Genomic DNA, 12,548 nt, shown 5'->3' on the forward strand with positions numbered 1-12,548 from the left:
AATTGCATAAGAAGTCAAATGTGTGACTAAACCCAAATGGGTAAAAGATACAATAGAAGAGAAAATTTCATTAAAGATTTTCCTGTGTGGCTACACCGACATAGCTATGAGAGGCATGCTCAGTGAAATTACATTAAACAGGTGTGGCTACACCCACATGGCCCTAAAAGGCATGTTAAAAGAAAAAATTTGTTATAAATTTGTTTGGTTTTGATCTTAAAATTTTTAAAGATTGTAAAAATCATATGAAATAGGATATCAGGTGACGGGGCTTTGACTTTTGTACGAGGGTTGAAATATCCTGAAGTATTTCCTTTAATTATTATTTTATTTTTTTGCTGAAAAAGAAAAAAAAAAGAAAAATTACTGTTAAAAGAGAAATTACATTAAAAGTTCACCAACCTAGATGTGGTTGTTTCCGTATAAGTGTGAGAGGCATGGTAGTACAGATATTACATTCAATTGATGGAATTCAATTTTTTTTATCAGCAACAAATAAATGAAATAAAAGGGACACTTCAGGGGTGTCCCAACCCTTATACAAAGAAAGTCATCTAAGATACAATGCATAAAATAAAGCAATAGAATAAACAATACAAAGTTTAGCTAGAAAAACATCAGCATGAAGCATCGCATGTATCCTAGAAAAAAAGAGATACCTACACCTGGATAAAAAACAGCATGTGCTGTCACAAAAAGTCCAATCTGCAGTTTTAAAGAGTACCTATGTTGCAGAAGCCACCGAAGACAAAACTTCTCCTACCTTATTGAATATTATCTACTCACTTCCCCCTTTCACCGACTCCAAATAGCATAACAGGGTGGCATCTCATAGTCCACTGTCATACCTTGTTTTTGAATCCAAGTCTTCCTTTCTGAACTTTCCTCTGAATCTGACATACCCCTTCCCCTTTACAACCTACCCCCTTACATTCAAAAGACAAACCATCAGAAACTTTAATTCCCCTCCGTTTAGGCACCATCATGACTTCAAAAGTTCCTCCCTCACATCTTTCGCCATGCTTAACTCATCTGCTATGGTTTAGGAGTAACCCCCTGTGCCCTGAATCAGACTCAATAAAATACTACACTTTTGTATTGGAAACATCTTACTAGGTTCTGCCATGAAGATACGATTGCCATCACATGGTTTCTGGCTCCCCTACAAAGAAGATAGAATTAGCATTTTATACATTGGACAGGGTTTAGATGCCACTCCGCAAGAGAGTAATTAAAAGACCGCATCCTATGTTTCATCCATGACCAGGCTCTAACTTGTGCTAGATGAAAAATTTCATCATCATCCACTACACCATTTTTGAAGATTATAGTGTTTCGCTGCTCCCAAAGACATCTCACCACCGCTACCCACATGCCTTTCCACACCATATTCTGTTTGTAATTGAAAGCTTGAAAGCTGAACTGCTCCAAATGACATGTCAGCTCCCTATGTTGAGCACAGACAATTCCCATCCATCTAAAGCATCTATTCCACACACGTTGAGCTACCGAACACTCCACAAATAGATGTTGTACTGTTTCATTGCCACCCCCACACAATACACATAATTGGTTGTTTATCATCACCCCTCTCCTCATTAAGTTTGTCTTTGTTGGAAGTTTGTCTAGAAGGGCCCTCCACGCGGTTACCAGCACATTAGGATACGCTTTAATCTGCCAGAGCAAGTTAAAGATTGCATTTGGGCCATCTGTAGAAGATTTAGTAAGTCGTTCATATGCCGTCTTCACCGAAAAAACACCAGATGTGTCCCCTTCCCACTTCTGGGAATCCATCTCTTCCCTGATGAGTTTGGTTCTGCTTATCACTCTTAGCAGCTCATCTACTAGTTCAGACTCCCACTGAAACCTATACCTTCTCCAACCCAACGTCCATGTCCACTCATTGTCCTCCCATATTCCCACCTCAAACACCTTTGATTCCTGATTCAGCGATATAGAAAACAGTCTCGGAAAGTAATCCCGTAAAGTCCTGCTGCCAGTCCATGCGTCCTCCCAGAAACGTACCCTATCCCCATTCCCCAATTTCCAGCTAGTGGCACTATGAAACCAACTTACTTCTTCTTCCTCACCACAACTCTTGCACAGGTCTTTCCACTACCAAGAGGAATTCTTCTGGTTGTTACGGCTTGGATTTGAATCCATACCATACTTAGACAACAAAATATCTTTCCACACGCCTTTTTCTTCACTCATAAGCCTCCATTTCCATTTTGCTAAAAGTGCTGCGTTGAATTTCCTGATGTCTTTGATTCCCAGCCCTCCTTCCTCCAGTGGTCTGCAAATTTTGTCCCAACTCACCCACGGTATTGGCCTATTCTCCTTTCCCCATCCCCAGAGAAATCTTCTTTGGATTCGTATAATACTCTCACAAACCATTTCTAGTGCCTTGAAAAAAGATAGATAATACAACGGTAATGACGTAAAAACCGATTTAATTAAGCAAATTCTGCCAGCCATAGATAGAAACCTCCCCTTCCAAGCACTAAGTTTTGTGTTTAACTTTTCTATTATCATCTCCCAGTACTTCTTCCTCCTTGGATTTCCTCCTATCTCCAACCCCAGGTATTTAAAGGGTATCTTCATAAGAGTGCAATGTAGGCTATTTGCATAAACTTCAAGAGTCTGCTCTCCGACATTAATTCCGGTCAACTTTGACTTGTGAAAATTTACTTTCAATCCTGACGCTAGTTCAAAGCATCTGAGAATTGCTTTTATGGTAATGACATTGGAATATAGATCTTCACAAAAGAAAATTGTGTCATCCGCGAATTGTAGCATACATGTCTCGACCTTCTCTCTTCCAACCTTTATTCCTGTAAGCAAATTGACTCTGAGCGCCTGCCTAACCAACCCAGATAACCCTTCAGCAGCCACAATAAACAAAAAGGGTGCTAGGGGATCTCCTTGCCTTAGACCTCTCGAAACTTTGAACTCCTCAGTAGGACTACCATTAACCAACACTGATACTGTTGCAGATTCCAAACAACCTCTCATCCACATAATCCATCTTCTATGAAATCCCAACTTTTGCAGCATGTCAAAAAGAAACGCCCAACTTACTGAATCAAACGCCTTCTCATAATCTATTTTGAAGCACAAGCCCCTCCTCCTACCCCTCCTCAATTCCTCAATGACCTAATTAGCTACTAAAACACTATCGAGTAGCTCTCTATCTCTCAGGAAAGCAGCTTGGCATTCATCGACAACCAAGGGCAACACCTTCTTCATTCGACATGACAGAACTTTAGCAATGATTTTGTAAAGCATTCCCACAAGAGATATAGGTCTAAATTGCTCAAGGGATGTCGGATCCCTCACTTTAGGCACAAGTGCTATGAATGATGCATTACTTCCCTTGGGAAGGCATCCGGAAGCTTGGAAAAGGTGCACTGCTGCAATAATATCTTGTTTAAGAACCTCCCAATTATGTTTAACAAAATTAAAGTTGTACCCGTCCGGGCCTGGGCTTTTGGATCCCTCACATGACCACACGGCTTCCTTAATCTCTTCTTTCGTAGCTATAGATATAATACTCACACTTTCTTCCACAGATAACTTTTTAAACTGTACATTGTCTAACCTGACCCCGAAGTCATGTTTGGCTGCAAATCTTTCTTCAAACAATCTTTTTGCTTCCCTCCTTACAACCTCGGGTTCTTCGCACCACTGGTCCCCCACATGTACTCCTTTCACCTCATTCTTCATACGTCTCCATCTTAATGTGGCATGATAAAATTTGGTGTTGGCATCCCCATATTTGGACCAGCTTGTCCTAGCTTTCTGCCTATACAAAGATTCAGTCTTCTTATTTAAAACATTTAACTGTCCTATTAGGTCCAGTCTCTTCATCCTTCCCTGATCTTCAAATTCAGTTCCATCGTCTTGATTATCAAGGTTATCAATTTCAAATAACACCCTTTTTCTCTCTGTGATCAAGTGACCGAATACATCTCTATTCCACTCTTTGAGGTCGCACTTGAGGATTTTCAGCTTGTCTTTTAGCACTGTTATATGATCACCTTGAACCGTATATGAGTTCCACAAAGCTTTAACTAAATCTTTGAATCCTGGGTCCATGAGCCAAGCATCCAACGATCTAAAAGGTCTAGGTCCCCAATCCTTTGAGACACATTTCACCACTATTGCACAGTGGTCTGACACTTCTCTCGGCTGGATGTATTGCTTTCCCATAGGCCATTTTTGCAGCCATTCGTCCGACACCAATACTCTATCTAATCTGCTTTTTGATGTGCCATTAGCTTTGAACCATGTAAACTTCTTTCCCACTAATGGTAGTTCCACTAGAAGATTACTTTCTATAAAACTATTGAATCCTTTGATCTCGCTCTTTTGGCTTCCCCTTTCCCCTACACCTTTCCTTTCACCTGCAGACCTGACCGCATTGAAGTCCCCACAGAAACACCAAGCCCAACCCGGATTAGTGTTTTTCACGCTTGATAATTCCTCCCATAACTTCTTCTTGTCACTCATGTTGCATGCTGCATATACATTGACCACCGCACATTTTAGTCTAGAATTCACATGTTGGCCAAAGATCGCAATAAAACCGCTTCCCTCCACATGCCTTTCATATACAAAGAACTGTTTATACCACATTACTAGTAGACTTCCCGCCCCTCCTACTCCATCGTTGTGTATCCAACCCACTTCATTATTTCCCCACAAAGCAAAGCAACGAGCATTCGAGAACAAAGTTGTTTTGGTTTCTTGTAGGCATGCCATTTCCACCCCCTCCTTCAAAATCAAATTTTTCAAGTATTTAGCCTTGATTCCTCCTCTTACCCCTCTTATATTCAGACTTACAATGATCATATGTAACCCCTTGTGTTCCCCTCATGATGTTTCTTCATTGTCTCAAGATCTCTTGACTCCATTCTTTCAAATTCCTCTACGACATTAACCTCATCCTTACGACAAGCAACCCCTAGATTTTTGCCCACCTCCCACAAGTCAGATGTTTCTTCCTCTTTGTCTTCCTTCCTACATCTGCTGTTGCAAAAAACTACATTTGGAATTTTACTGACCTTTGAATTTGAGGAACTGCCCTCCAAGGTGCCTTCTGCTTGGTGATTTGTTCTTCCTTGCATTAGCCTGCTTGTTTCTCCCAATTCCCACAAACCTCTGCTCCTTCTCTGAATAAAAGAGGATGCTTTATTGGACACCTCTGCTCCCAATTCTTCGCCCAAATTCGCAAGCTGAACACCGTGATTATCGTTGCCCTTTTGATTAGAACCTTCACCGCAAAATGATTGTTCACAACACACCTCCCCCTGCACAGACTCCTTTCCTGCTCGTTCGACGTCACCCTCTCTCCCCCTTGACCCTTTGTTTTTTACGCTCCTATCACCTTTGGTAACTAAAGATGAGTCCATGTCATCCACTCGCGTCCTTTCAGTCTTCACACGAAGTGGGCCTGATTTTGATTGGGCTGAAGTAGCAACAACCAATTCCTGACCAGCTTCATTCCACTTGGGCTTGGTTTGACTTTCTTGTTGGGCCTCATCCCTGCACTCCTCATGATTTACATACATATTTGTTTTACTACAATTTGAGGCCTCTAAAGCTACAAGAAAGTTGGTCAGTGCTACTTGGACAGAATTGCTTTTACATGCAATGTTAACCATGTGGGATACCGAAAAAGCTGACTCCCCTACCTCTGCCTCTACAAATTCTGCCTGCATCGCTTTTGCCTTATTCGTGTAAGCACTGTTACCTTCTACCTGCTCCAGATTTTGTAGCATTTCCCCTTCCTCTTCAAACTGTTCTTTTGTCTTATTAGGGATATTTCCTTGCCCATCTTCCGCTAGCTTCTCCGACCACCGCAGCGCCGCCTCTCCTGGCCTGCCCTCTTCTTCAACACTCTTTTCCGACCAGATTGTTCCCTCCACAAACGATTCCGAAGAAGTGATGCTATCTGAGGATTCGAAGAAATTGTACTTACACTTACATTTGCCTCCGAAGAAAACTGATTGCTCTTCCTCCATGTAAATGTTTAGGATTTGACCATTAATCTTCATTTCCTTCGCTAGTTTCACACTACACGTTTTGGGAATACGAACCTGAAGTCTGGCATACTCCAAGTTCTCCCAGTTTTCCGTTGCTTTGTCAACCTCCACCAAGGATGCTACTTCACCAACAACTTTCGAAAAGCAGTCCTTATTCCACAAGGAAATAGGAAGCCCGTAACACCTAACCCAGATAATTTTATGTCCTGCTACATGTGCATCGGTCCATGGTTCTACCGCCTCAAACACACTCTCAAACCATTGCTTATTGGTTCGAATGATATCCTCTACTCTAACTCCCTGGTTGGGTGTTATGAGAGCCATGTTGTCCCCCAAATATCTCACTTTTACCATGTTCATCCCTCCCAAGATAAACTCCTCACACACCTGATTGTAGCTCAGCTCTCCAGAGAAAAAGCCTACTGCACTATTGTTCAACCAAGGAAGAGTTTGTTGCTTTGTTTCAAAAATAGGGCCCTTCCATACGTTTAGCGAATCTTTTTTCACCACGTCCGCATAAGATTGATTTTTGTTGACCTCTCTCCACTCCTTTCTTTCCTTTCCCTTATAATACCTTCCCTCCTCCTTCTTGTTCCCTTCTCTGAGTTTGAACCTGTGACCGTTCCTTTCTTCCATGTTACTGCGTTCAGATTGCACTCCCTTTCCTCTGAGTGGAACCTCTGTGTGCACCAGATCAGATCTTCTGTAACGCGGAATGTTAACGTATAGCTTCATGTTGCCAACCCACGCTTGGTCCATCTCCCTTTCGAGCCTCCGAACATTCGCCACGTTGAACAGCCTGACGAACCCATATCTTCTCCCCCACCTATTCATTCTACGAGAGATAAAAACCTCTTTCACCCTTGCCCAGCGTTGGAACACTTTTACCATATCATATTCACCATAGTTGTCTGGGAAGTTCGAGAAAAAGAAAGTTGTGACATTGTTGAATGATTGTTGCGGCCTTCGTGACCTCCCGTAGCCGAACGGCCCTCCCACCATCTGCTTTCTATATAAACGTTAATTGATGGAATTCAATGTATCCAATTTGACGTTGAATTTTGTAAAGACCAATATAGAAGTATTAGTATTAGCATATCATCCTAAAATTTTCAGTAATATCTCACATCCATCAATGTTCTTTAAAAACCGCAAAATTAATAAGTTAGATCATTAATGGTGCACATGATTGAAGTTGCATATTCTAAATTGTTAGTGATGAAATTTGAGACATTCAAAATATTATATAGACTTACGAGTTCTTATGTTTTAGTGGGATATGTGATATCTTTTATCATATTAGGTGATGTCTAAGTTCTTGTAACCAAATAGTAAATTGAAGATAAAGTGTGATATGTTAAACTCTATCTCTCGGTGATTATTACGTAATTGATAAATATACATTAGAGATTATAGAGCATGTTGTTAGGCTTAATCTCCTCTAACATAATAATATATAAGATATTAATCAATTACAAGATAATAATTGATCTATAATATAATTAATCAGTACCTCATGCGAGTGAGTATAACTATGCTTAGAGAGTGTTCACTTGTATTGGTTGGCATGGCAGTCATCACATGGAATTTCACTCACTCTGGTTCAACAGGAGTCTGCGAAATGGCCACTGTTGATAATGATGGCCGCAGGAGAAGGTATAAACCAGGCCCTAAAAATGGTATCAATGATATGGGAAGAAGCCAAGAACCTTTGTCAAACCTGCAAATTGGATTAGCGTTAAAATATATGCTACATTGTCTTTTACTCCCTCCATTCCACAATAACTGCAGTTTAAGGTTTTCCCACACATTTTTTTTAATCAAAATAGGTGAATGCAAAAACACATCGTTGTGTTGACTCTAATCTCAACATTGAACTAAAAACTTATATGGCAAGTAATGTACCATTTCCGCGCCGTCATGTCATTGTAAACCCAGAACGGTGCAAATGTGGAAAGTACAATAAAATCAATGGAGGTAATATGAATCTGCAACATGGAAACCCAACCTTAGCACCTAACATTTCCAATTTTATGAAAAATGGACAGTGTAAATCATGGACATGAAGTATAAGACCAGCATTCTAATCTAGTCATAAACTTGGCCTAGTAGACTAGAAATTGTTGAATTTACATTAGCATATCATTTAGCAAAGATCATGATGACAAGATTGGAAAAGTCTATGGCATTGCTCATCTCATGCTTATGTAATGAATACAATGAATAGAAATGCCAACTTTTTGAAATGCTGAGTACGAACTTACAAATTTGCTTTCCCTGAAGTACTGATAAAATTCTTTCCACATATCTTGTCCTGCTAAACCAGCATAAATTATGATGGCTACTCCTGCAACAAGTGATATCTAATGTGCAAGTTCGGTAAGTTACATCCTCCAATACAATGAATTAAAAAGAAGAGACTACTGAGATTATGCCATACATTTGTCCATAAGCCTATCCCATGATCTTTCGTAATAGGGGCATGCGTAGAATGTTTAGGAAGAGAGATTTTCAATGAGGATTAATAGAGGGCCTTTTGTAAACTATTCCAAACCATCATGGTTCAGTTTCATCGTAAATCGATTTGATACGTTTCCAAATTCATATAGTGCAGGTAAGTTCAAGAATGAAAAGAATGGGAAGAGGAAACCAAAAAGTTAAAAATAGATTGATTCCATCAAATATTAAGGCAAAAAATAGTTTAATATAAAAACCTTCCAAATATTTTTCTTTCACTACACCAATGTATCCTGCAGGTTGTGTGTGTTTGTTTATGACATACAAGTATGATGTTTTTATATAGAATACTATGAGGCAACCTCTTCCATGGCATTTTTTAATCATTTTATAACTCAAATGTACACTGCATTTTAAGGTTTTCTCCAAAGATAAGCATGTGATTGCAAATGGGGTGTTTTTTCTTATGATCATGCAAAATCACCTAACTATGCAATCATTGTTCAGAATACTATAACTTCACTTGAACAACTTTGCAAGATGAGTTTTAGATGAGCATTACCGATGCAGTTACTTTTGATTCCAGAAAATTCAAGGGCCATGTTTTAAGCTGAGTTTCTTCAACAGGGGGTGCTGGTGGTTTCCAAAGTACAAAATAAGGAAGAAGTGCATATGCACCACCAAAACAGGAAAGTATCAGGAAGGGCCATACAGGAATACTGTTTTTTGAACTGTAGAACAACAAATGGAAGATATGAAATCAGCTTCAGGCATTGTCAAGTCAAATAGGACATATACAGAAGAAAACAAAAAATTATTGTATTTATCCCGGCACAAGGGAGGGTGACAAGGCTTAATAAAATATGTATTTACAAATTAATTCAAAAATGTTGGTTCACAAATTTTGTTGTATGATTCAACTAGGCAACAATTTGTATCATATATTGAATCTCAAATGGTTGAAAATCTCACATCGACTAAAAATATGATCAAATTCTAGTATATATATATATAAGTGGATGCAAACTCTATAATACAAGTTGATTTTGTAAGGTTGAATTAGGCTTAAAATAGATGTTTTAAGTCATATGACATTGAACAGTATGATACATAAAAGATTTCGTACAACATGGTGCTTCCTGATATTAATCACGTGATTTGATTTGCTGTATTTTCTTTTTATTTTTCTTTTACCAATTCTAGTGAACGATATTAAGAATTTATATAAGCTTAAAATGTTAAATGAAAAGTTTCTTCCGTAAGGTCCCCTCCTTTCATTGTGTTCTTAAGTCATGCTTAATTCCTAGAACTAAAAATTTTCACAACACAATTCAACTAAAAGGTAGAGGTTTATGAGTGGCTTGAAATCTGATAGAAGAAATATATTATTTATGTTGGACAACTATATATACCAAAAGGGAAGTACCTTCTTCCTGTAGGAAGCAAGAGCATGCTATATACCAATGGCCACAAGCCCATTATATACCACAATGATACCAACACTTCATTCATTCTGAAGCCATCATCCCCTTTCAGATTCAGGAGTTTTTTAAGGAAATATGAGTCCCTTGACTGAATGAAAATAAAATCTCACAGGTTAAAACAAAAGGAAAGGAAAAATAAAGGCACAGGGAGATAGAAACTGCAAAGGCTACATTCTGTGATGAATCCAAGACCCTGGACTGGTGGGTGCATACAGTATAATCACATACTCTTACATCAATATACGAGTCTTTTACTCAACTGCGGGGTCAATATATAAATTTAAGGCTGCAAAAAAATAAAAATTTAATACAGTAATTGTAATTTCACAAAAATGAGGAGGTGTAACTATCTACCTTAAAATGACTCTGGGTGCCACTGAATACTTTTCTGCTCTTATTAGAGGACCAAAGAGTATATTGAATCCTTAAACATCCTACACAGTCTAGGCCTACACTAGCATAAAAGAGGCTGGCCAAATAATTGATTTGACCAGTGTAATGTCATATATTTTCATTCTTTTGTGGTGAACATAAAGAACTTTGGAAGCATTCGTGGCTCAATAATGATTGTTATCTTAATTTGGAAGAACACAGATAATAACACCATTTACTTTTTCTACTGAGCCAAATAGAACACATGCTCCAAACCATGGTTTTAAACTGCACTTGCAATTGAATCATGGTTACTGAAATTGCAGGAAAGACCTTCCAAACCACAAACTCAACCAATCTCCAAACCAAAGTGATAACACACAATGGATGTAATCATATCAAATATCGTAATGTTACTTGAGTTTAATTTTGATACAATGTTGCTGTCAAGATTGAACTTAGACAGTCAAACAATTAGAAATCACACCGGAGTATTGTCTATGCACTGAGACTCTGTAAATAGTCTTTATATTGTCATCCGATTACAAGTGTCATATAAGACAAGTTTGTAACTACCCAATGATTCATACTTCGAAGAATTTTGATCAGCAAGTAATTATTACAATCCTTTAACATATAAACAATTTATGATTTGATGACAGTGCATCAGTGTTTTCTAATTAAATTCTCAAACTTTTACCATCGACTCTATCTACCCCTGATGTTGTAACTATCTACTCCAAAAACCTTTACTTCAGTCCTTCATTGTGTCCACTCTAGTCTTTTTCCGGTACTTTTCACTACTACACTAAACAAAAAAAAAAAAGCTAGAGAATCGGAAATTAAAAAAGAACACCCACATATCTCATTCACCAAAAAAACTAGAGAAATGGAAATTGAAAAAAAACACACACGTATGCCTCCTCATTACACTAAAAAAAACTAGAGTTTAGATATTGAAAAACAAAAGATGTGGACATTTTATTACTTAAGCACAAATGAGAAACCAACCCAAAAAACAAGTATATTAGTAAAAGAGCCTAATCACTTAAAACCCCACTGAGTTTCCTATTTTAGTTCATGAGGGACTCTAACATTGTTGAATCTTCTTATACCTGCCACTAGTTTCCCTCAGCTCAATGAGCCTTATTTTTGCTAACGATTCTAACAAAAATCCTTTTGTGGGTTATGACTATAATTTTGATTCTCAAATAATATTAGAAGGTTTTGCTGTTGAGGTTAAGATTCTATTTCCTCTACAAATTATTTTTGATTCTCAAATGAACTGATGTATTCAAATCACAAGTGATATACATATGAATATCCTATCCATCTGGAAATCTTGGTTCGAAAATACATCATATGATGATTAGCATATTCCAAATTGGAAAGAATAGGGAGGAACATACCGGGGTCTGGTTTGGGGTGAGAAAGAAGACATAGTAGATGAGTGCTGCCCACAAGAGAAAGAGCAAAAAGGAGGTTGTCCAGTCTCTTCCATCATTTCCACCAACCTCACTCTCTTTCTTCAAGCTATGGCAGATTTGGACACCACCCTTTTTCTGAAACGGAACCAAAAGGGTTTTGGTTCTGGTTCTCACACCAAGTGGTTTTGGCATTGGTGAAACTCTGAGAGGAGGAAAATTCTTGTGGGGTTGAAGTGAAGCTCTCAAATTTGTTTTCTTGGTGAGAGTAGGAAAGTTGGGAGAGAAGAAAATAGGTTGAGCCAACAACATGTTGTCTTATGGGTCCGGCTGGCTATTCCGATGACCATATGTATGTTTTAGTGCTAGCATCTTTTATCTCGCCCTCTCTCTGTCTCCTTAGAAAGAGACAATTTTATCAACATTTCACTCACCCTGCTAGATCATGTAATCTTTAATTAGCTAAATATATTGAGTTGTAAATATTTACTTTTTCATAGCAGGAACAAGAGTACGTACGAACAAGGATTATAAGTAAAATGTTGGAATCACAAGTCGACATAAAAATATTTCGTAAGAGATAAAAGATGTTTCATAATAATATACAAGTGATTATAAACTAATTTTATAAAATTTAATTAGATTTAAAATATTTTTAATATGTATCAGCAATTCATAGATAATAATTTAGTATTATTACAAAATATTCTGCTTGAAGAATCAAATAATAAAGTTGCAGTATCATTGGATGAAAACTCATGCAA

The 12,548-nt window shown here is 38.1% G+C and overlaps 2 protein-coding genes across 4 annotated transcripts; both read right to left on the reverse strand.

Moving 5' to 3' along the window:
- Nucleotides 1–466: 466 nt before the first annotated feature.
- On the reverse strand, nt 467–7,700 carry LOC150024850 (uncharacterized). The gene is made up of 2 exons (XM_090295088.1): nt 7,561–7,700; nt 467–7,049 (listed from the first exon to the last, which is right to left on the reverse strand). Exon 2 carries the CDS (start codon nt 7,047–7,049, stop codon nt 4,851–4,853), a length of 2,199 nt encoding a protein of 732 aa, XP_090151214.1. The 5' UTR covers nt 7,561–7,700; the 3' UTR covers nt 467–4,850.
- On the reverse strand, nt 7,398–12,240 carry LOC150024851 (uncharacterized). Of its 3 annotated transcripts, XM_090295089.1 has the most exons (6): nt 11,770–12,240; nt 9,931–10,076; nt 9,067–9,235; nt 8,312–8,410; nt 7,953–8,035; nt 7,398–7,767 (listed from the first exon to the last, which is right to left on the reverse strand). In XM_090295089.1, the coding sequence occupies exons 1-6, from the start codon at nt 12,094–12,096 to the stop codon at nt 7,641–7,643; spliced, it is 951 nt and encodes a 316-aa protein (XP_090151215.1). In that variant the 5' UTR covers nt 12,097–12,240; the 3' UTR covers nt 7,398–7,640. The 3 variants fall into 3 exon arrangements, with proteins under 3 accessions (XP_090151215.1, XP_090151217.1, XP_090151216.1); XM_090295091.1 differs by lacking the exon at nt 9,931–10,076 and having other exon boundaries at nt 11,770–12,221; XM_090295090.1 differs by lacking the exons at nt 9,067–9,235; nt 9,931–10,076 and having other exon boundaries at nt 11,770–12,206.
- Between the last annotated feature and the right edge of the window lie 308 nt (nt 12,241–12,548).

The sequence above is a fragment of the Phaseolus vulgaris genome, chromosome 9 (assembly GCF_051622355.1).
Source record: "Phaseolus vulgaris cultivar YP4 chromosome 9, ASM5162235v1, whole genome shotgun sequence".
Lineage (NCBI taxonomy): Eukaryota > Viridiplantae > Streptophyta > Magnoliopsida > Fabales > Fabaceae > Phaseolus > Phaseolus vulgaris.